Source organism: Siniperca chuatsi, linkage group LG23 (assembly GCF_020085105.1).
Source record: "Siniperca chuatsi isolate FFG_IHB_CAS linkage group LG23, ASM2008510v1, whole genome shotgun sequence".
Classification (NCBI taxonomy): domain Eukaryota; kingdom Metazoa; phylum Chordata; class Actinopteri; order Centrarchiformes; family Sinipercidae; genus Siniperca; species Siniperca chuatsi.
The window spans coordinates 17,739-41,390 of NC_058064.1; the positions used below are offsets into that span (position 1 = coordinate 17,739).

Below are 23,652 nucleotides of genomic sequence, written 5' to 3' on the forward strand. Positions count from 1 at the left end.
TTGTTTGGTTTGTTCTGTTCACCTCACGTGTTTACAGGTGGACAGGTAAAGGACCAGCGTGCACCTGTCATATCAGAGAGGCAATGTTAAATAAACCATAAGAGAACATAAAAACTGTACAGACAATAAACATCTTTTAATTTAAACTTTGTTTCGAGTTTAATTTTGATGTATGGACAAATAGTCCATTAAATACTGCCCAGTTTTTTATTTTATTATTTTGTAACATTTTTAAAAATGTTTTTACTTTTTATCCATTAAAATGCACAGAGGTGCGCAATGAAAATGCTTTTGAAATATGGTGAAGTTTTTTAAATTGAAGGTATTTTGAATGGAGTTCTGTGTCTTTGTCCATAAACACAGCCAGATAAACTAAGATTTTGTTTTTGAATGAGGTTCAGTGTGAAGTCCTCCCATCATGACAGAGCGGAACTAATGTTCCTGTGTGTGTTTCCTGCCGGGCGAGGATCGTGGTTGCACGCGGGAAGCCTGTGCGAGATGGCGGTCGACACACAGACCGTTTAGGACTCGTTCAGATCCGCCGTGTTGGTTAACTTTCTGCCTTATCTTAACCCTGCTTCTAACCTGAACTATGGAGGGGGGCAAACCGAGCCTGGCCCTGGTCTACCAGGCGGTCCAGGCCCTGTACCACGACCCGGACCCGGCCGGGAAGGAGCGAGCCTCGGTGTGGCTCGGAGAGCTCCAGAGATCGGTAAGAAAATGGGAGAGGCCGGCAGACCGGAGCGGGGGACCGGCGGTGTGGAGGACGGAGGGGTATTAGGTGGTTTTAATGTGGTCTGTCTGGGCCAGGTTTTAACATTGTACCAGTTAAATAAAGGCCAGATGAACTGAACTGCGCAGTCTCAGAGGAGCTGCAGGTTGCCGTTAGCATCACAGCTAAGCTAAGGTAGCTAAATGAATGGATCAAAACACAAACTGTTAGCTGTATGTTTAGCTTCATTAGCGGTCTACTGTCAGTTAATAATTTAAACAAAAGCACTGTGACTTGCATTCATTGATGTTTTTCTGTTTAAAGTACAAAATGTTTTAATGCCAGACGGAGATTCTGTGTTTTAGTCTCAGAGGATTTCAGCAGGCCCGGTCTGCTGCACAGAGCTAGCGCTGTTAGCATGTTAGCATGGGTAATGTACCAGCTACAGTAAAGTTTAGTCTCTGACTTCACGTAACTAGTCAGAGAGTTAAAGTTAGTGATTCACGTCTTTCTCTGGTTAACGGACAGGATAGCCCTAAACTAAACTCTATTCAAAATATTACATTTTCTTTCCTTCACGGTACTTTTCAGGCGACAACACTGTTATAGATTATCTAACAGTCCGTTTCACGTGAATACTGAACGTTTGAAATATCGATCAGACCAGTGCACCATCATGTTGGCTAATGGAGAACTAAGAATAATTTGCAGTCAGGGGTTAGGGTGTGTTCCTTAGCGCTCACGTTACCTTGTGTTTTGGAAGTGTGTCATAGTGAACAGAGCCAGTTTGTTATCAGGGTGTGGCAGACACTCAGACCAGGACTGGTGGTCAGAGTTTTTATTAATTGGAGCTGTTACTGTTGATCGTTTCTGGCTGAATGTGAATGAAGGCTGATGCAGGTTACGCCATGTTTACTGCTGTGGTAGTGGTTGTTGTCATCAGTGTCAGTCTCATGAGTCCGGTTCAGCAGATTCTGGTCCTGATGAGACTCTTAACAGCCGACGCTGTGATTGATTATAAATCCCACATGAACCCGTGGAGACTGGACGTTTTCCAGCATCACGATTGACTGAAAGAAATGATGGACACCCAGAATCTGCTTCTGTCTGTTAGCTGTTCTACAGACTGGGTTGTACCTGCACAGGTAACCATCATCACACAGGTATCTCTGTTACATGCAGCTGCGTCGCTGCAGTTTTATTAAAAACACATCTGGAGTTTCTTGTTCCTGAATCGGATTATTCAGATTGTTGTTTTTACTGACTTTCTGTATTTTTGTTCCTCTGCTTCTGGTTTTTAATGAGACCATTACTCCTGACAGATCGTTTGTCACTTTAATTTGGATCACTGTAGACCAGTATCTCTGAATACAGTCTTCAGAGTCCAGGTCTCTGCTGTGCTGTTTTGTATCAGGTCTTTCAGGTTCAGGTCTCCAGTCAGTCAGAGTTTCTGTGTGAAGAGCTTCAGATTAGGACTCCTTAGAGATCCTGAACCTGATCAGACCTGTTGGTCAGGTCTGCTGTGTTGAAGAAAACACTGATGTTACTTTTGGGGGCAGGACCAGAGTCCAGGTTTTAGATTAGAGACTGAGCTTCATATTCAGGAACATTGTCTCCATTTTGTGTTTTTCTGCTGTGTGAGCTGAGTACAGAAACTCTGAGACCTGGTGGTGTGAGGGGGTCCAGGTCTGAAGTCTGAGAGCAGCAGCAGTGTGTTGTACTTTACCACCAGATAGCAACATGAAACCACAGAAGAAGTCCTTTAACAACAACATCCTGTCATCCAGTGGTTCCCAGCCTGAGGGACAGGACCCCTCCAAGGGTTATCAGATAAATCCAAGATGATACCCGAGTAAAGTAAACCGCAGTGGGCCAGTCCAGAAAAATCAAAGCATGTACAACTTTGTAGAAATCAACAGGAGACAAAAATGACTATTTTTGTCTATTTTTATTTGAAAAAAGCACGACTGGACAACCTTCAAAACAGATCTGCATCAAAAATGACACCAAGATTACGAGCAGTCTAGCTTCCCGTTAAAAAGGTTGGTACATATTTTGGGTCCAAACAGAATGACTTCTGGTTTCATTATTACATCTTAGAAGGTTTTGGGACATCCAGCATTCATCGGTGAGGCAGGCAAGAAGATTAGCTGCTGTGGCGTCTTTCTGTTTCATCTGACTTCTTCATGCAAGCATGTGTAACTTTTTCTGAACAGCGGCCACAAGTGACGATTATTGGAGTACGCTCAGTAGAGTTCTCCGTATGATTTGTCTTGTAGAATAGAAAGCCTCACAGACCGGAGGTGTGCTGTGAGCTGCTCAGGTGAAGATGGTGTACTGACATCACTTCCTTTCCTGTCCTACAGATGTATGCGTGGGAGATCTCAGACCAGCTGCTGCAGCTCAAACAGGACGTGGAGTCGTGTTATTTTGCTGCTCAGACGATGAAGATGAAGATCCAAACGTCGTTCTACGAGCTTCCACCTGAGACCCACAATGCACTGCGAGACTCGCTGCTGACCCACATCCAGAACCTCAAAGACCTGTCGCCCATCATCGTCACACAGGTAACATGTCTGATCTGTTGAGTGCCTATTCCTCTACAGGTAACATGTTCTTTTATCAGCCACTGATAAACCCTTGAATACTGCAGGAACCCAGTACCTGTAACCCAGAACCCGAACCTTTAAGAATCTTGTGAGTCTTTGGTTTAAGGTTCCTCCACCAGGACAGAACCATGTCCTTAAAAATGCGACAGCAGGGCGACTCATGTTTCTCTTGTGTTCGGAGAGTGAAGTCAGTGTTGTGGTTCAGACAAATGATGGAGCTGAAATCAGGTTTATTTTGAATCCAGGTCTCTTCAGGGACCAGAACAAACTGCGTGTTTATTGTGGTGTGACATCACATCTACTTGACCAATCAGAATCGACCCCTTGAGAGTACCTGAACTTTCAGTATCACCTCCTGATCAGAGCTAGGGCTGGGTATCGTTCAGAAATGTTCAATGTCAGTACCAATACGATACCTTGACTTCGATACCGGTTCCTGAACGATACTACTAATTTTATAAAATCCATTTTAACAAAAAAATAATAATTCAATACACATTATGGTACAATTACTCACTTCAAAGGAGGAAGCTCCTGAAAGACCTGGGAGCAGCTGCAGAAACTGTTTTTACTCAACCTGGATAACTGGACTAAAATGAAGAACATAATGGAATATCTGTATAGTACTGGATTATATAAAACCTATGAATAAATGTCAAAAGGAACATTAATAACAGTGTGGCAGCAATACGTCATTGTAGCGTCTAGTCTGCCTAATCCAGAGAAGAAGAAGGAGGGAATGACTGTGTGGGTGACGTTTGTGGTACTGGGAAATAGTGGCAGAGTGAGACCTCTCACTTAGTGCTAAAGAGAAGCTAGCCCAGGTCTGACAACAATCCACCATGTCATGTAAACACTCAAGGGTTGAATTCACATTATTGCACATAGGAAATATTGATATTGCACAGTATAGTATACATTGATTGCACATGGATGAATTTGTCAGTTCTGGTGTGTGTGTGGTCTACTGGGAGCAGTGTTGATTGTAAAGTCTGACAGCAACAGGAAGGAAGTATCTGCGGTGTCTCTCCCTCGCACACCGCGAGTGAAGCCATCATTCTCCTTTCTCCCTCCACCTCCTGGGTCAGGGCCATCCCATAACAGAGCTGGCCTTCTTAACCCGTCTGTTAAGTCTCTTCCTGTCAGCAGGCGAGATGCTGCTGCCCCAGCACACCCCGCCATAGAAGATGGCTGATGCCACCACAGAGTCAAAAACGTTCCTCAGACGTGGCCCCTCCACTCCAAAAGACCTGAGTCTCCCCAGCAGATAGTCTGCTCTGGCCGTTCTTATTAATTCATTCTTCTAAATGAACATTTTGTTCCTGCAGTTTAAACGGTCTGTAACTTGCATCAGATTCATGTTTCACAACCTGACGAGTGTCGACAGCTGACAGCATCAGTTCCTCACGTTAACACGACAACATGAACTGAAACAAACTGCTCTGAAGCTCTTATTTATCTGTTTGTCTGATTGTTTCTGGCCCATCAATAAAACTTTATCATCAGCTGCTTGTTTTTAACCAAAGTGTGGAGGAAATCAGACCGTTTAGAATAACAACAAATCACCTTATTGATCTTGTTTTTAATCCTCAGTTGAATTATTTTCTCTTTTCTTTTCTTCAGCTGGCTTTAGCCATCGCAGATCTCGCTCTTCAGATGGCCTCATGGAAAGGATGTGTTCACACGCTCATAGAAAAGTAAGAATTCACACAACCACCTGAACCTTTTACGACGCCGGATCAGTCAGCAGATAACAGTCAGATCTTTGTTTGGTTCCAAAAACACAGGCGCTCGGATATTTAAATTCACTGTAGACAGAAAGAATGACTCTGCAATGACAGGTAAAACAGTCTGTGACGATAATAGACATGTCTTTAACGTGTGGTTTGTTAAACAACGTGAGTGATGTTTCAGAGTCATACCTGTGACTTTCACACCCGCGGTAATCAAGTTTGACAAACAGTTTAGGTTTAGGGTAGAGCGTGAAAACTGAGTTTGTGAATGTAAAAACAGAGATTTGTCCATGTCTCCGCCTCCTCTCAGGTACAACAATGACATCAGCTCGATGCCCTTCCTCATAGAGATTCTCACTGTGCTGCCAGAGGAAGTTCACAGTCGATCTCTACGAATCGGAGCCAATCGTAGGACAGAAATCATCGAGGATCTGGCTTATTACTCCAGCACTGTCGTCACGCTGCTGGTCTGTCATCACTCTGTTTCAGTCTTTGTCAGGGTTCATGTTCAGTTTGATCCAGCAGGGCTTTGATGTTTTTAGCTTTAGTATTTCTCTTTTTCAACATATTTTAAACTCTCGCTCATGTTTCTGTTCAGCAGCTGTCGAGACAAACAAGGTCGAAGGTCACAAGTTTAATCACATTTCATTGACTCAGTCAAATTTTTGTATTTATTTTCTTAATGAGTCTAAAAATCATTTTAATCGTTGTGTTTGATGATGTGATCATGTCGGGTGTCTAGGATACCTTCTACCTGCTTCTTACGTTTATTGATTGTCTGCCTTTATGATTCAGTTTTCCAGTTTTTTGTTTCCACTTGTTCTAATGTCAGACAGGAAGTGTCTTTGCCTTGATAAAGGCTGGTTTATTGTGTAAACGCCAGGGACAAGGATGGAAACAATCAGAACGTTCTGTGTCTGATATGTTGGATTTACATAAATATATTAGCATTATGTCAATAAGCCAAACAAACATGTATCGGACCTTTTAAAACTTCGGAGACGAGAAGACGACCGTGATCGTTGCAGACTGAAACACAGTCGTCATCCTGACTCTGACTGTTTCTATTTTTGTCTCTCTTTAGACGATGTGTCATCATACTGTTTGTGTTTTGATTTTAGACGACGTGTGTGGAGAAGGCGGGTAACGATGAGAAGATGTTCATCAAGGTGTTTCGCTGTTTGGGCAGCTGGTTCAACCTGGGAATCCTCGACAGTAACTTCATGGCCAGTAACCAGCTGCTCATGGTCCTCTTCCAAGTCCTGGTGAGATTAACACTTTATTGTTTTATACTCGGGTTTACAGGGACGTCTGCTTCCTGTTTACGTGCAGGACAGGAGGTATCATTAGTTTATAACTGCATAATTTAAAATGTAAAACACCACAGGATGCACAGTGAAAAACGAGCCGCTGATGTTCCCTGATGTTCCCCGCCATGTTTTTCTGTCTCCACAGCAGAGGGATGAAACCTCGACCAACCTCCACGAGGCGGTGTCGGACTGCGTCTGCTCGGCTCTCTACGCCATAGAAAACGTGGACACCAACATGGCGTTAGCTCTGCAGCTCTTCCAGGGCGTCCTGACGCTGGAGACAGCCTATCACATGGCAGTGGCCCGAGAAGACCTCGACAAGTGAGGACACAGGACTGGTTCTGATTGTGTTGTTCAGTGTGCGATCGGTGTTATCAGTCACGTTTATGTTTGACTTTTGTTCTCAGAGTGCTCAACTACTGCAGGATCTTCACCGAACTCTGCGAGACATTTTTAGAGACGACAGTCAGGACTCCAGGTCAGGGTATGGGAGACCTGAGGACACTGGAGCTGCTGCTGATCTGTGCAGGACACCCGCAGTACGAGGTACGAAAACACCGGCCTCTCGGTTTTTTCTGGTCTTTGTGATCCAAGTTGTGGAGATGCCCTTTAACTTCTGGTTATAATTCTGGTCTCTGTGTTCTCAGCCTTGTAAATTCTTAACTTCAGATTATAATCCTGGTCTTTGTGTCCTGGTCTCTGCAATCCAGGTTGTGGAGATTTCCTTTAACTTCTGGTACCGTCTTGGAGAACATCTGTATAAAATAAATGATGCAGCTCTTCACACCATCTTCAGACCGTACATTCAGAGACTTCTGCACTGTTTGGCCCGACACTGTCAGCTCGATCCAGACCATGTAAGTCGCCTGGGCCAGTCTACACAGAACCACCTCTGACCTGAACTTTATTAGTCTGGTTTTATTATCCCGTCATGTTTAAGAACCCCGATCGGGACTACAGGGAACCCTCTCTAACTGATGAAATCCTCAGTCAGTCAGTCAGGATCTATAATCAAGAAAACTCGGTCTGTAGTCTGGATTCATCATCAGACAAGTATTGTTAAAAAATGTTCAAAGTTTGATTTGCTTTATTTATGTTGTACTTAAAAATGTAAACTAACTCGTGTAAGTCATCATTGTAATTGTAAACTTTGCATTATTAATCCTGACCTTCAGTATAAAGTTGTTTTTACCCGACAGGAGGGAATCCCAGAGGACACCGATGATTTTGGGGAGTTCAGGATGAGGGTCTCTGACCTAGTTAAAGACGTAATTTTTCTTGTTGGATCCATGGAGTGTTTCTCTCAGGTAACTAAAGTTTTAATCCACTAATTAACAAAAGGCGCAGTTTTCTTTTTGGTGAACATGGATGCAACAATTTCTTTCTTTGAGAACACAGAGTGAGGTGCAGATCAGTCCATCAAACACGTTGCACCGCTCCTCCAGAACACCATACTTTATTCACCAAACCTTTTCTATTAGGGTGCCTCGATGTAGGCCAGATAGCGGAAAACGTTTGGTGAAGAAATGATGGTGTAGTGGAGAGGAGTGGTGCGACGCGTTTTGATGATGAACATGGTTGATGGATTCTATTCTTAAATGTACTCCTCTGTTTATTCTCAGTTGTATTCTACGTTAAAAGAAGGGAACCCTTCCTGGGAGGTGACGGAGGCCGTTCTCTTCATCATGGCTGCAATCGCAAAAAGCGTTGATCCGTGAGTGTCTGAAGAGTCCCTTTATCATCTAAAAACTGTTTTGTCCAGGAAAAAATATTTAGGGAAACACAGAAACACGAGATGTGTTAAAGATATTGGTTATTGTCAGTCCTCTCACGTTGTTCTCTTTCTGTAAAATCACTATAAACTGATCATTTCCTCTGAATGTGTTACCTGCAGAGAGAACAACTCGACCTTGTCTGGAATTAATTTCAGTGCATTTCAGTTTAAACTGCCTCCTCTGACTCAGTTTGTGTTTATCTTCCAGAGAGAACAACCCGACGCTGTCGGAGGTTTTGCAGCAGGTGGTTTTACTTCCAGAAAGCGTCCATATGGCGGTTCGTTATACGAGCATCGAGCTGGTCGGAGAGATGAGCGAGGTCGTGGACAGAAACCCAAGATTCCTTGGTACAAGTTAATGATTTTAAACTAAAACCTGCTGCCTGTTGTGGTACAGACTGATTTTTGATTTAGATTTTTTGATGGTCTGATCTTATTACAGAGCAGCAAGTGTTGTTTTCCTCCAAGATTTAACTGTTTCTGCTCCTGCTGTTAGATATTTCTTAGTTTTCTGTCCGAACATCAGTATATTCAAGTCTGTCTATAGAGACTCGAATACAACAATGTTTCTGAGCAACGTCACCCGCAAGATGTGTGCACAGGCAGGGGGTCAAAAACCAGAAAGACTGAGAGCTTATGTTTCTGTGCCTTAAACTGCGCAAATTTCAATTTATTTATATAGCGCTAATTCATAACAGAAGTTATGTCATTGCACTTTTCCTTTAGAGCAGGTCTAGACTGCAGATCACAAAAGTAATGAGTGGAAAATGTTCATTATCCCAAGAAAGAAACCTGCTTGTTAGCTCAGAGTGCAGAATTAGCTGTTAGCTCCAGTGATCTGATCAGAGCTCTGGATTTTAGAAAGGCTGTGGATGGTTTTACACTAAAACTGCAGGAATAAACGGTCAGACAGCTCACACTGTGTTTAAGGCTGTTTAATGAACATTAGTCTGTGTTGGATGTGTGTTTAGAGTTTCAGTGCGGGACTCGGCGACAACTGATACAGCTGCAGACTGATGGCTTTGAATGGGAAATGCATCACATTGCAGGGCTCCAGACTAACTTTTTCCACTAGTAGCACTGGTGCTCCCAACTGAATATTTTAGGAGCACCAGCACAAAATTAGGAGCACCACTTAAATCGACATGCAACTCCCTGGGACCCTAAGCACAATTCTGCAAAGGGGCCCCCCTACCTGACCCGTTAGCCATGTAAACCATTTGCCACTGAAACACAGTCACACCTGACTGCTCCCACTACAAGCCTCCCTCCTTTAAAACAGTTTGCTCCATCTGTCGGTCTAAGAATAAGTAGGTCTATACAGAACAGAAGGAGGTATAAACAAACAAAATGTATTGAATAGAATATTTTCTATATAATCTTAAGATAAGTGAATATTAACATTTAATTAAATAAGTAAATAATAAAATAGAAATTGCATATTCGCAAGTCACACTGGTGCTTCTAGTTATGAAATTTAGTAGCACTGTCTCCAGAAATGGTCGCAGTCTGGAGCTGTGCATTGTTATTCTTAAATTCTATAAATTTCCTGAGAAACAAGAAAATTCATTTCAAAAACGAATTTTTCACTGTCCGTATAGCTAACTTTGTGCATAGCTTCATTTAGCATTATCACTGCTGCTAGCTGCTGTTTCTCACTGGAATGTGTCATGTCTATCGGATGTCTATCAAAGGTGGCATGTGGTTAAAAGAAAAAAAATGGGAAATGCAAGGATGAGTGTCGCATACAAATTCACCTCCAAACTGCGGTTTTACTGGTTTCTAGCAAGCTGCTGTATTTTTGAAAATCTTCATATATAAGCTATCATGACATTGTTGCAACTTCTTTTCTACCCTCCTGCTGCACGCACACACTTGATTGTTTGCAAATGGGAAACCCGTCTATAGTGTCTCGACTCCCTGAGGTTGAACTTTTATTTTGTAAACCCTGACTCCCTTTATTTCCTCTTCCTGTCAGACCCAGTGTTAAACTACCTGATGAAAGGTCTCAGAGAGAAACCTCTGGCGTCGGCAGCAGCGAAGGCGATCCACAACATCTGTTCAGTGTGCAGAGACCACATGGCTCAACACTTCCAGGGTCTGCTGGACATCGCTCGCTCCCTCGACTCCTTTGCCTTGTCAACTGAGGCAGCTGTAGGACTGCTCAAAGGTACTTTAGTACACCTGTATTGACATCATCCGGTCCGTACACCTGTAGGGTCAGAGCCCTGTGGGCTTAGGCTAGGGTTGGGCGATTGGGTGAATTAATCAGCTATCTGCGATTGTTTGTTTTTTTTGTTTTTGGCGTTTTATTTTGCTAATTTAATGGTGTGCCTCCGAAGAACGAGTGAGAGCCACTGCTCAGCGACACACTCAGCGACACACTCAGCGACACACTCAGCGACACACTCAGCGACACACTCAGCGACACACTCAGCGACACACTCAGCGACACACTCAGCGACACACTCAGCGAGCTAACCCAGCAGCACACACAGACCAGCAACGGCAGAGAGAGGCAGTGGGGGAAAACAGCTACTCTGTGAATTAAGGATTTATTTAAACCAAACCAGGGGTGGTGATTGTTGGAACAGTGGAAAGACTAATCAAGACCGTTTGAGTTTTATTTTGTTTCTGTCAAGTTTGAATGAAGTGCGTTTTACAGTGAGATAACAAGGCAGTTAAGCTCGTCTTAGTTCGGCGAAAGGCAGAAACTTGAATTCAGAAGGTGTACGGTTGTATTTTTCTGGTGTAAGAATATTTCCTTTCTTGACATTTTGTGAGTTTCTTTAGTTTATTTATTATACTTATTTATTAGGCCCCCGCACACACAGACTTGCGTAAATATATCGACAATCGCCGGTTGTTGGGCTGACGGTGGCCGGCTAGAGAATTTTTAACATATCGCCCAACCCCAACTGAGGCCGCTATAGGACCGCTTAAAGGTATGTCAGTACACCTGTAGTCACCTGTGCTAGAAACTTCAGCAGGTTCCATAAGTACTGTGAGGTTTGAGGGGGTTTAAACCAGGTGAGTCATGAGTCTGAGACTAGAATGGAGCTCAAACAAAAGATCACTTTATTTTTCTAATGGGGAGGGGTTGAAGAAACCAGGGGTTAGTTTTTTTGGGTCGTCATTGGTAATTTTGCTCCCAGCAGGCAATAGAGAGGAGGTTATGGGGCAGCTATGAATCAGCAGAGACTCCTTTTGTGAGGGTTTCATTCAGCTTGTTAGCAGCTCTGTCCCAGTCGGCCTCTTCAGCACAGCAGCAGAAGAAAAAGGACAGTCGGGTAGCTCAACACAGAGCAGTAGCCCTCGCTCTTCAGCCGGCTCTTTTCTGACTCACCGCGGACTGTTCTTCAAGGAACGCTCTCAGCACCTGGCTGGCTAACTAGTAACCTTACTTAGTTGTAATACCGATGGCTGACCACTACTCCCAGCTGGGTGGATGGGAGCTGTTGGAGAGCTTGCTTGTGTGGGCCTAATGGCCAAAACATGTTTAAAGCTGCAGATTTACATGTAAACAAAACAGTGATAAAGGTGTGTTGTTACCTGTACAGAAACTACAAAACTACATTCATTGTTTTTTTTATTTACCTGTACAGGTACAGCTCTGGTCCTGGCTCGTCTTCCTCTGGAGAAGATTGCAGAGTGTCTCAGTGATCTCTGTGCCGTTCAGGTCATGGCTCTAAAAAAGGTTAGTCAGTATTTGTGGAAACTCTTTGGATGTTTGACTTTACGACAGAATGAGCAGCAACTCTGAATAAAAACACAACTTTTCAAACTGAAACGGAGTTTTTGTTTTGTCGTTCAGCTTCTGGCTGAAGAATCTACAAACGGTAAATCTGCTGATCCCACAGTCTGGCTCGACAGACTGGCTGTTATCTTCAGGTGAGTTTACCTGTTGATTTACCTGTAGTCAAATATTATTCAAACTTTACTTAAATTACGAAGCAGCAGACAGTGAACACGTTCATACAGTTTGTTTGTTTTAACTTCAGGCACACAAACCCCATCGTAGAGAACGGACAGACTCACCCCTGTCAGAAAGTCATCCAGGAGGTAAAACACCTGAACGCACATCATCTCACCTGAGTTTTACCTGGAAGAGTCATTTGAATATTTACACACAAAAAGTACTTCATTAATAAAAAGCCTTAATCATGTGACCTACCTGTAGATAAGATCAGACAAGTTATTAATAAGTTTTACCTGTGTCATGTGACTTATCCAGTAGATCTTAGAAGATGTGTTACCATGTCTTACCTGAATGATTTTACCTGTAGAAGTATTTTATATATCTATCTGTGTCATGTGACTGGTCATGTGATTCACTTCACTAGATCTGATATGTATTTTATGTGTTTTACTTGCATCATGTGACCTACCTGTAGATCAGATAATATATTTAATATTTTATTACCTGGATGATTTCACCTGTAGATCTGATTTGAAGTATGTATATATCTTACCTATGTCATGTGACTCACCTATAGATCTGGCCGGTGCTGTCGGAGACTCTGAACACTCATCAGGCTGATAACAGGATCGTGGAGCGATGCTGTCGTTGTCTCAGGTTTGCTGTACGATGTGTCGGGAAAGGCTCCGCCTCCCTCCTGCAGCCGCTCGTCACTCAGGTGAGACACATCTGCACTGACGCACCTGGACTGTATCATACCTGTACTTTTTTTCCTGTGCTGTTTATCTTCAGTGTTTTTATGAAGCTTAATCATTTGTTTTTATTGTTTCATCAATAGTTTATTTTTCTGATGTGTAATGAACAGGATTGATTGGATTTTGCAATCAATCAGTGATGTTAAACTCTTATTGATCAGTCACATTTCTTCTGTTAGTTCCGGTGATAAAAACACAAAAACACATCCAGCGGGAACACTGAAGAAATGTCCTTCTGGAATTTAATAAACATATATAGTCTTTTATCTACCTGCTCATTTGTTAGTTTTAACACACCTGTTCATTGATTTTCTGAGTGGATTTTTGTTGTCATCAGATGGTGAGTGTGTACCAGGTGTATCCACACTCCTGCTTCCTGTACCTGGGAAGCATCCTGGTGGATGAATACGGCATGGAGGACGGCTGCAGGCAGGGACTGCTCGACATGTTACAGGTAAACACACACCTGTAGACCAGGTAAACACACCCATGGACCAGGGGAGCACACACCTTATACTATAAAGCAAGTTCAACATATCCCGGATCTCTTTTCGTTATCTGGCTTCACTAACCCTAACAACCGCAGTCAGACTAAGCGGTCACGTGATGCTGCTGGTTATCAACTCGGTAAATCAACCCACGGTGTCCCAGTCTAGCCACAAGCGCGTTCACATAGCGCACACATCACGGTGTTTACAGCATATGACCAATCGCAAACTTGGACAAGTCTACTGGCAGCAGAGGCTTTTAATATCACTGCGCCATCATTAGGGCGTGAGATCGGACTATAATTACATTTATAAACCAGCGTTACAAAGTGCGCATAAAACACAACAATAAAATACAGAGTGAATAAACAGACAGGCAGGGAATAAAAAAGGAATAAATCTTAAACACAATGGATGATTAAAAAGAGCAGTGCAAGACTTAAGTGCAGTGTCAAGAATAAAGTATATTGTAACTCAGTATTTAAGAATTAAAATGAACCTAAAAATGATTTGTGTATTCCATTAAATGAATGTGTTTTTAAATGATCATTTTCGCCTCATTCTTTGAGCTGTCACCCAAGCAGTGTGAAACGGAAGCAAATAAAAGATAAATATAAAAACATAATTCAAAGCGATAAGTAGGCTTACTTTCATATCTTATAAGTACAACAAGTACAAGGCTTTAATGGTTCAATCTCTGTTGGACGATATCGTAAAGCAAAAGGGTTTTGTCCTCTCTGAACACTCTCGCCCTCCACAGGAGCTTCTGTCAACGGTGATGCCATCTTCCAAGAGAATTGATTGGTCAGTAGCCAATTATAGGCTGTGCTTTTATACGCGTTGAGCTGTTATCTTTAATATAACCTGCTCCGGAGCAGGTCAGGTGTTCAGCATAAGTTACCATGGCGATCTACCCCGGTACGAAGTGAATCACCATCGTAAGACTGAAAACCCAGGATTAAACCTGTAATTAACCTCACTAACCCCAAATCTTGCTTCGTAGTACAGGCCCCTGGTAAACTCACCTGTCTACCAGGTAAACACATCAACACACCTGAGCTCCCGAGGCTGGTATCAGAGATCAGTGTGTCAGCAGCTATCTTTGGATTTAACTCAGGTTTTGTGGTATCATGAAGCTGGCTCGCTCTTAACCCGGGCAGATCACCATGGTAACCGGGGTAGATAACAGTTTAACTTCAACAGCCCACTGACCAATCAGATCACTGAAAACATAGTGACATCATTCATTGTCACGGGACAGATTACCACACAGAGGACAGGTAACCAAAGACACACAGATTCAGGTGACCTTTATGACTCAGACCCCTGGTAAACCCATCAACACTCCTGCGCACCAGGTGTAAAAACAACTGATAAAATAATCTAATTTTGACAGTTTTATAAAAAGAGACTTTGGTTTAGATGTGAATAAAATCGAGTTTGAGCAGCACTTTGATTCTCTCTGACTGATGATGATGGTGATGATGATGACCTCCTCCCCCTTCATTCAGGCTCTGTGCATGCCGACCTTCCAGCTGTTGGAGCAGCCGAATGGTCTGAGGAATCATCCTGACACCGTGGACGACCTGTTCCGACTGGCCACCAGGTGAGTCTGCCGGTTCACCTGAACAGAAAGGGTTTATCTTCTGAGCTTTGATTCAGAACCGTCCTCTGATGGCTGATAGACCTGACCTCTACCTACCTGTATATCTACCTGATATCTACCCGTCTCTGTCTGTTCAGGTTTGTCCAGAGGAGTCCCGTCACTTTACTCAGCAGCAGCATCATCGTTCACATCATCCAGTGTGCCATAGCTGCCACCTCATTGGACCACCGAGACGCCAACTGCAGCGTCATGAAGTTTGTCCGAGACCTCATCCACACCGGAGTCGCCAACGATGTGAGTCATCGGAAATAAAAAGATTAAAACTACACTGATGGGGAAGATTCAAATTAAAGACTCAAGTTTACTGAGAACTGAAAAGGAGATGCAGTGGTTTTCAGAAAGTTTACAGTGTTCTCGTCGACAGGACAAACCTGGACTTTAAGTACTCTGATTAATTGATTAATTGAGACTGACCCGCCGGAAGGATAATGGTAACAGGTACAAGGCAACCAAGAATAAGCAGCTACCTGAAGGTTAAGGCGAGAGATGAGTTTTAATTATGGATTTAAAGACCCAAACAGTGTCAAACTGTCTGATGTCAACAGGGAGGTTGTTCCAAAGGAAGGGGGCTCGATAGGAAAAGGCCCTGCAGCCAGCTGACTTCTGTTTAACTCTGGGACAGACAGGAGGCCTGTACTCTGAGAGAGGACAGCACAGGATGGGATATAAGGTTTAAGGAGAGCAGCCCATTTACAGTTTAGTAAGTCGTCAGAAGCAATCTGATCGGACATGGATAGGGAAGCTAAAATTAGTGTGATATGATGAAATGTTTTAGTTAAGATCCTAGCTGCAGCATTCTGAACCATTTGAAGCCTTTAGTATTAGCTCGCTGCAGCTGACAACAAAATGTTACAATGATCAAGTCAGGATGAAACAAAGGTGTATCAGCCGAGGACAGAAAAAACCTCTTCACCTGAATGTTGTGTAGGTGGAAAAAGGCGGTCTTGGTGATTTCTTCTCTGTGTGTCCTCTCTCTCTGCAGCACGAGGAGGACTTTGAGGTGAGGAAGCAGCTGATTGGTCAGGCCATGGAGCAGCACGGTCAGCAGCTTGTCACTCAGCTGATGCACTCGTGTTGTTTCTGTCTGCCGCCGTACACGCTGCCCGACGTTGCCGAGGTGCTGTGGGAGGTCATGGTGTTCGACAGACCTGTGAGTATTAACAGTACAATAGTAACACCTGGTCAGGTGTGTCACCTCACGTTCCTCAGGTACGGGTCTTTAAACTCTGTCTTTTGTTTCAGACATTCTGTCGCTGGTTAGAAAACGCTCTGAAAGGTTTACCGAAGGAGACGTCAGGAGGAGCCGTGACTGTCACTCACAAACAGCTGACTGACTTCCACAAACAGGTCACCAGGTGAGACACGAGAAACACCTGCAACAACCGCAACATCAGCAATATGAGCAACATGAACACAACACGAGCAATCAGCAGCAACTGGCTTGTTACACTGACCATTTGATTATTTGACTCGTTGGTGTTTGCCCAAACGCTGTCTCTAACATGTTATATCAAGGTGTGTTATTATAAACTAATATAGTTTGACCAGAAAACTGATTCTTGGTGAACACACACAAAATGTAACCCATTCTCTGCAGGTAATTCAAAAGTATATGTATGTACAGGTATTTTATTCAGTATAAAGAGCCAGCCCTCCATTCCAAAGGCCTCCAAACCCAGGAGCTGAGCCCAGAAAAGAGTCCCCTATGTCAGCTGGTGCTGAGACTCACTGCCCCCCTCAGATACACTCTGACCAGTCTCACAACAGCACTGCTTTCCAAACACCCAAGGAAACCAAATTATAACGCAATGTAAAGAAACCTATCTGGAACATTGGACAGAAGAAACTAAAAGCCAAAGTAGATCAGAAAGTTATCTGGCCCTAAAAAGAGACGATGAATTGACAGAATATCTCTCTCTTGAAAGCAGAGACAGATCCTAAGCGATAAAGAAGGATTCTGTGGAAAGACTATTAAATGTTCAATTTCAATGCCATATACCAGAACAAGGTCGAGGGTGAGGTCAAAACAGTGAGTAGGTTTATGTACACTCTGACAAAAGCCAGTCGAATCTAATAATGAGATAAACGCAGTACTAAGGCTCATTATCAACGTCCACATGAATGTTAATATCACCTACAATAATTACTTTATCTGTTTTAAGAACTAAACTTGATAAAAACTCTGAGAATTCAGACAGAAACTCAGAATAAGGACCAGGAGCGCGGTACACTATAACAAATAGAACTGGCTGTCGTGTTTTCCAGGTCGGGTGTGAAAGACTAAGAACAAGGCTTTCGAATGAGCTATAATTTAGTTTAGGTTTAGGGCTGATTAACAGGCTTGAGTCGAAGATGCTGCAGCTCCACCTCCTCGGCCGGTGCCTCGAGGAATGTGAGTATCAATATGACCGGGCGGAGTGGATTCATTTAACATATTCTTCATGACCCAGCCAGGTTTCAGTAAGACAAAATAAGTCAATATGATACTTTGATATTAATTCGTTCACTTGTACATTTAATGTGCTGATCAAAAGAAAGAGTAGGATGAAATGTAACACAAGATTCTTGGCTGTCGAACTTTGAGAAATCACACAGTTGTCGAGAGTTACTGTTATTTGATCAAACTCACGTCCAAGTCGAGCAGGGCCAATGACCAGCGTCTGTTTTATCAGATTTTAGGAGCAGAAATTATGTGACATCCATTTTTCACATCAGTCGAGCTGGCCTCTAATTTAATAATTTGGGAATGATCATCTGCCTTTACAGTAACATATAGCTGATTATCATCAGCGTAGCAGTGGAAATTCATTCCATGACGGAGTATAATTTGGCCAAGAGGTGAAATATAAAGAGAGAAGAGCAGAGGGTCAAGAACAGAGCCCTGAGGTACTCAGTATTTCACATCAGAAAAGTTTGATGTATTAATATCATAGGAAACACACTGTTCTTTCAGATAGGTAGGACTTTAACCACGTGAGAGCCAGACCAGAGACGCCAAATAGATTTTTCAGTCGGTCTAGGAGTATACTATGATCTATGGTATCAAAAGCTGCACTGAGATCCAGTAATAGAAGTACTGAGGAGGAATCTGAAGCCATAGTAAGCAGAAGATCATTTACCACTTTAATAAGTGTAGTTTCGGTGGAGTGGCCCTGAAAGCAGACTGAAAGGCTTCAAGTGAGGCATTCAGGGACGTGAGACATTCAGGGACATGTTGAACAGTATGGGACATGTTGATTGGTCATATCAGCAGCCTGAGGTGTCAAAAGAGTCAATCTAAATGTGGAACGCAGAAAAACTGGAGTCCTCACAGCGAGTTCAGACTCGTCCTCTAATCAGACAAATCAGACAACACCTGAGCTCTGAAGAACTCACCTGAGTTTACCAGAACACACTAAACTACAGCAGGGGGAATGTTACTTTTAATCTGAAAGCTTTATAGTAAAAACCTCTGTCGCTGATACAACACTCCTGATTCAACCTGGACAGGTATAAAAGTTTTTACACCTGATAGAGCTTAATAGGTTTTTCCTGGAAAATAAAATAAAACAAACAGGTTTAATGTTTGAGCTGCTGTTTTTACTGTTGAATAATAAACTCTGACATTGAACAAAGAGCGCCACCTGCAGGCAGAAAAACAAAATCACATGAAGAACAAGCTATCCAACTGAGACGACTTGCTGTAACCATAGCAACAACGTCTTTTACACCAAAGAAAAAAGAGAACAGTCTACAAAACGTGTCAAACTGTATTAATGTTTGTGTTTCTACTCTTCAGTGCTGAGGAGTGTAAACAGGTGTGCTGGGCCATCAGAGAGTTCACCAGACTGTTCCGATAGCTGCAACCTTCACACGACAACACCAGGTAACCATTCACACGACACCAGGTAACCATTCACACGATGACACCAGGTAACCATTCACACGACACCAGGTAACCATTCACATAACACCAGGTAACCATTCACACGATGACACCAGGTAACCATTCACACAACACCAGGTAACCATTCACACGACGACACCAGGTAACCATTCACACGACACCAGGTAAACATTCACACAACACCAGGTAACCATTCACACGACACCAGGTAACCATTCACACGACGACACCAGGTAAACATTCACACAACACCAGGTAACCATTCACACGACGACACCAGGTAACCATTCACACGACGACACCAGGTAACCATTCACACGATGACACCAGGTAACCATTCACATAACACCAGGTAACCATTCACACGATGACACCAGGTAACCATTCACACAACACCAGGTAACCATTCACACGACAACACCAGGTAACCATTCACACGACACCAGGTAAACATTCACACAACACCAGGTAACCATTCACACGACACCAGGTAACCATTCACACGACGACACCAGGTAACCATTCACACGACGACACCAGGTAAACATTCACACGACGACACCAGGTAAACATTCACACGACGACACCAGGTAACCATTCACACGACGACACCAGGTAACCATTCACACGACGACACCAGGTAACCATTCACACGACGACACCAGGTAAACATTCACACGACGACACCAGGTAAACATTCACACACGGCGACACCAGGTAACCATTCACACGACGACACCAGGTAACCATTCACACGACGACACCAGGTAAACATTCACACGACGACACCAGGTAAACATTCACACGACGACACCAGGTAAACATTCACACGACGACACCAGGTAAACATTCACACGACGACACCAGGTAAACATTCACACGACGACACCAGGTAACCATTCACACGACGACACCAGGTAAACATTCACACGACGACACCAGGTAAACATTCACACGACGCGACACCAGGTAAACATTCACACACACGACACCAGGTAAACATTCACACGACGACACCAGGTAAACATTCACACGACGACACCAGGTAAACATTCACACGACACCAGGTAACCATTCACACAACACCAGGTAAACATTCACACAACACCAGGTAAACATTCACACAACGACACCAGGTAAACATTCACACGACACCAGGTAAACATTCACACGACACCAGGTAACCATTCGTAAATGTCATAAAATGTCAGAATACTGTTTGTTCATTTTATTTTTACATTCAGTGATGAAGAGTCTGAAATGTAAAAACAATGATACGGAACCATGAAATCAATCAGTGTCAACACTAACTGGTTGTGTTTTTTTTTTTTCTTCTTCGGGTTAAATCTTTTGTTGTCTAAAATTCAGAGGTGACGGCAAAAAGCTGCGACTGCAGACGAGGATCCAAAGGGACGAGATGAAGATGATGAAGATGGAGGAGGGACTTTGAATGTGAAACTGGACGAACCACTCTGAAGGACTGACAGAGTGAAGACTGATTGGAAAGACTGAGTCCTCCAACCCGACCCCTGACCTCACCTGACCTCACCTGCAGCAGGTGTCAGGTGGGCGGGGTCGGGTCCAGCAGGTGGGCGGGGTCAGGACTAGGAGGAGTTCACTAAGTGAACTGATGCGGATCAGTCCTGTTGGATCTTCATCAGTAATCAATCGTAGGACGTGCCTGGTCAACAGTTTTTAAGAGAAGATTTATTTTTGGGACTTTGGTCGTGATGTTTTTTGTCCGTGCCATACAAAGAGCCAAAAGATTTCCCATGATGCTCTTGGCTGAGCGGCTGCCTGTGGAGGCTGAATGGTGGAGGATTTGGCGTCACCTTTGACCTTTTTAACTTTGGTTGAATTTTAGTTGTTTTTCCACAAAGTGAGACAGAGTGAACTCTGGGTAATGAGACGGAGAGACTGACACCATGACATCATTGGTGATGTAGCCTTGTTGTAAACAATAAAAAAAACAACTGAAACAACAAATGTCTGGTTTAGTGTTTAAATCGTCCCTTTGGAGTCTAATCCACAGTGTCTGGATGTGTCTCATTGTAGACTTTACTGAAGCTTCTGTATGCTGCTGTTTTATCAGGAGGTGTGAAGGTTAACCAGACAAACATCTATTTATCAAACCAAACAGTCAGTCAACATCACAAGTCTTCTCTCTCCTAAAACTGAAACAACTTGTTTAAACATTTCAGATAAAGCAGAAATCTCACCTTTTGTTTAATTGTCCAGGTAAGTTTTTGAGTGTGGAACAGGCTCATTGCTGCCCACCCTGTGGTGATGAAGAACATTCAAGAAGACTCGCTTTATTGTCTTGCATTGTAGGAAATTTGCATTGGGCTTCTACCCGTGCTGCATCCATAAAAACATTCCACATTCATAAAAGGGTTACAAGAAACATATCTAAGAACATATAAAACATACAGAAAAAACACCTAAAGAGATAAAACCTATGGTGCAAATATTAAATAAGTAAAAATAAAGCTCTGTTGGTTTACATATTGATTTCGTCCTTGTTTTATCTGCCGCCATTTAAATTTTTTATTGAAGTAGGGATAAAAGTGTATCTAAATCTAGTCGATAACGTGGTTCTCTAACCCTCCTCCCTGGTGGCAGTAGCCGGCAGTCAGCGTGTAGCACATGGGATGGGTCGGTTATTATCTTGCTGGCTTGTCTTAGAACAGCCTTTTTGTGGGTAGATCGCAGGGACACTGAAACTGCAGTTCTCAGCAGCTGTCGTCACTGGAGCAGTCAGGAGTCCATTCAGGTTTGATGCATCAGAGTGAGACGAAGAAGACTTGCTCAAAAACTCACGTGGACGAGCGTCACGTAGGTGAGCTTTCTGCTTTAACAGAAGTGTTTTCTAATGAGACTTCAGTGATGAAGATTGTCTCTTACAGTACGTCTCCAACATGGTGGAAGACAGAGTCCGTCCCAAACACAGCTGATCATTCAGCTGACCTATGATCTCTTGTTTTAAACCCTGACTCAGTCCTCAGCTGGTTCTTCACACCAATGAACACAACATGTCCTATGTGGGTTTCTGTGGACTGTCAACTACCATTAATGTGTAAATACTTCTACTTAATTTTCTTCATTATTGTTTAATCTGCCACTTATTTTATTGATTAATCACCCAGTCTATAACGTCATACAACTGTGTAAAACACCCATCTCAGTTTCTCAGAGTCCAACGTCTTCAAATGTCTTGTTTTGTCCGACCAATAGTCCAAAACCTAAAGAAATTCACTAAATTGTGATATAAAAAAATTATGTAAAAATCTGACACAATGGAGAAACTGACACCAGAGGATGAATGCTGATTGTGATTGATTATTGGCTGAAACAATGAATCAGTTAGAATTGGTGTAGAATCATTTTATGTTGTCAACTACTTGTTTCAGTCCCAGTATCTTTATTTATTTGCACGTATCTTGACAACGTGACATGAAATAACAAAATTTAGCAGTTTACCAGCAGACATTTTGATGGTTGTTTTACATATTTCTTGTAATGGACCCTCATACTATCACCCAGTGAGAAGCAGATAAAGAAATATCCAGATTGTGTTCCCTGGACAAATGAATATTGATCTGTGTGACATCAGCTGATTACAACTGTTGGTCACAAACCAGGAGCCAATCATCAAAATGCAGCCGTCTGCGATCGGTGCAACCACAAACCATGACGTTTCAGGTTTGGAGAGGCATGCGGCGGGTCCGTGGGGTCAGGCTTAGAGGCAGCAACTGAAAATATGTAACGATGTTGATTTGCAGGAGCGTATGTGAGAGTTTGAAGGCTGGTGCAAGAACCATGAAGAGTCCCTTTAGTCTAGTTTAGTCTACATTCAGTCAGACTGCAGAAAGTCTTGAACCAATAAAATCTGAATCTTAAAGAATATCTTTATAAAATCTGAGTATGAACACCTGCAGGAAACCAGCTGTGGTTCATTCAGATCTGAATACTATAAACATTATTATCAGTGACCCAAACAGACAGGATGAGATTAACTGATGAATGTTTGCAGAAAAATAATAAAGCAAAGTTTAAAAGATGAATATTCACTACAGAACAAACATCCTGATGATTTATCTTTTCTTAGTCTTACCAGCAGATGCATTAAACATGTAAAGTTTGTCCTGAGGGTGGCGCTAGAGGAAAAAGCATTAAAGATTATCCTCTGGAGAGAAAGAGTAAATATGGAAATGCGGGGATTAGAACATTTTGTGTTAAACTGTCGTTTAGATTTTAATATTTCTTGTAGAGCTGCAACTACTGATTATTTTCATTATCAATTCATTTTCCAATTATTTTCTAAATTAATCATTTATTAATAAAATGTTAGTAATTAGTGACAAATGTCCATCTCAGTTTCTCACAGTCCAACGTGACTTGTTTTGTTCGACCAACAGTCTAAAACCCAGACATTCACTTCACAATGATGTAAAACCGAGAAAAGCTAAAAATAGTAATAAATAATATTTTTCAAATTTTTGCTAAAAAATTAAATTACTATTGTCATAATAGTTGCCGATTAATGTTGTGTCGATGGACTAATTGATTAATTAACCCTATTTGTACTGATGGTGATGCTGGAGGAAAAGTCAGTTTTCACCTTTTAGTAAATATCAGTTAAATGTCAGTAGTTATTATCATCGGTGGAACAAAACTAATCAAAGTGTGGATCTTTCCGTAGTATCAGGGCTATTGTGGACATGATCTTAGTAAAATCTGTCCTTCATAGACTTACAGTGTATTTCCCAGTAAATAAAGATGTAAAAACAACAGCTGATA

At 42.6% G+C, this 23,652-nt stretch overlaps 1 protein-coding gene across 2 annotated transcripts; it reads left to right on the forward strand.

Moving 5' to 3' along the window:
• The first annotated feature begins 422 nt into the window (after window positions 1–422).
• tnpo3 (transportin 3) lies at window positions 423–20,838 on the forward strand. Of its 2 annotated transcripts, none has more exons than XM_044185417.1 (23): window positions 423–712; window positions 3,079–3,279; window positions 4,945–5,018; window positions 5,365–5,521; window positions 6,176–6,319; window positions 6,510–6,685; window positions 6,772–6,910; window positions 7,075–7,221; window positions 7,564–7,671; window positions 7,987–8,078; window positions 8,347–8,486; window positions 10,117–10,308; window positions 11,744–11,835; window positions 11,953–12,029; window positions 12,140–12,200; window positions 12,635–12,775; window positions 13,150–13,266; window positions 14,812–14,906; window positions 15,044–15,200; window positions 15,949–16,116; window positions 16,209–16,321; window positions 18,745–18,831; window positions 20,193–20,838. In XM_044185417.1, the coding sequence occupies exons 1-22, from the start codon at window positions 593–595 to the stop codon at window positions 18,803–18,805; spliced, it is 2,772 nt and encodes a 923-aa protein (XP_044041352.1). In that variant the 5' UTR covers window positions 423–592; the 3' UTR covers window positions 18,806–18,831; window positions 20,193–20,838. The 2 variants fall into 2 exon arrangements, with proteins under 2 accessions (XP_044041352.1, XP_044041351.1); XM_044185416.1 differs by having other exon boundaries at window positions 424–712; window positions 20,221–20,838.
• The last annotated feature ends 2,814 nt before the right edge of the window (window positions 20,839–23,652 follow it).

Coding starts and splice junctions, on each gene's coding strand:
- tnpo3 (XM_044185417.1), top strand. CDS start 593: ATGGAGGGGGGCAAACCGAGCCTGGCCCTGGTCTACCAGGCGGTCCAG. Junction 6,911..7,074: donor CAGGACACCCGCAGTACGAG/GTACGAAAACAC, acceptor TCTGCAATCCAG/GTTGTGGAGATTTCCTTTAA. Junction 16,117..16,208: donor TCATGGTGTTCGACAGACCT/GTGAGTATTAAC, acceptor CTTTTGTTTCAG/ACATTCTGTCGCTGGTTAGA.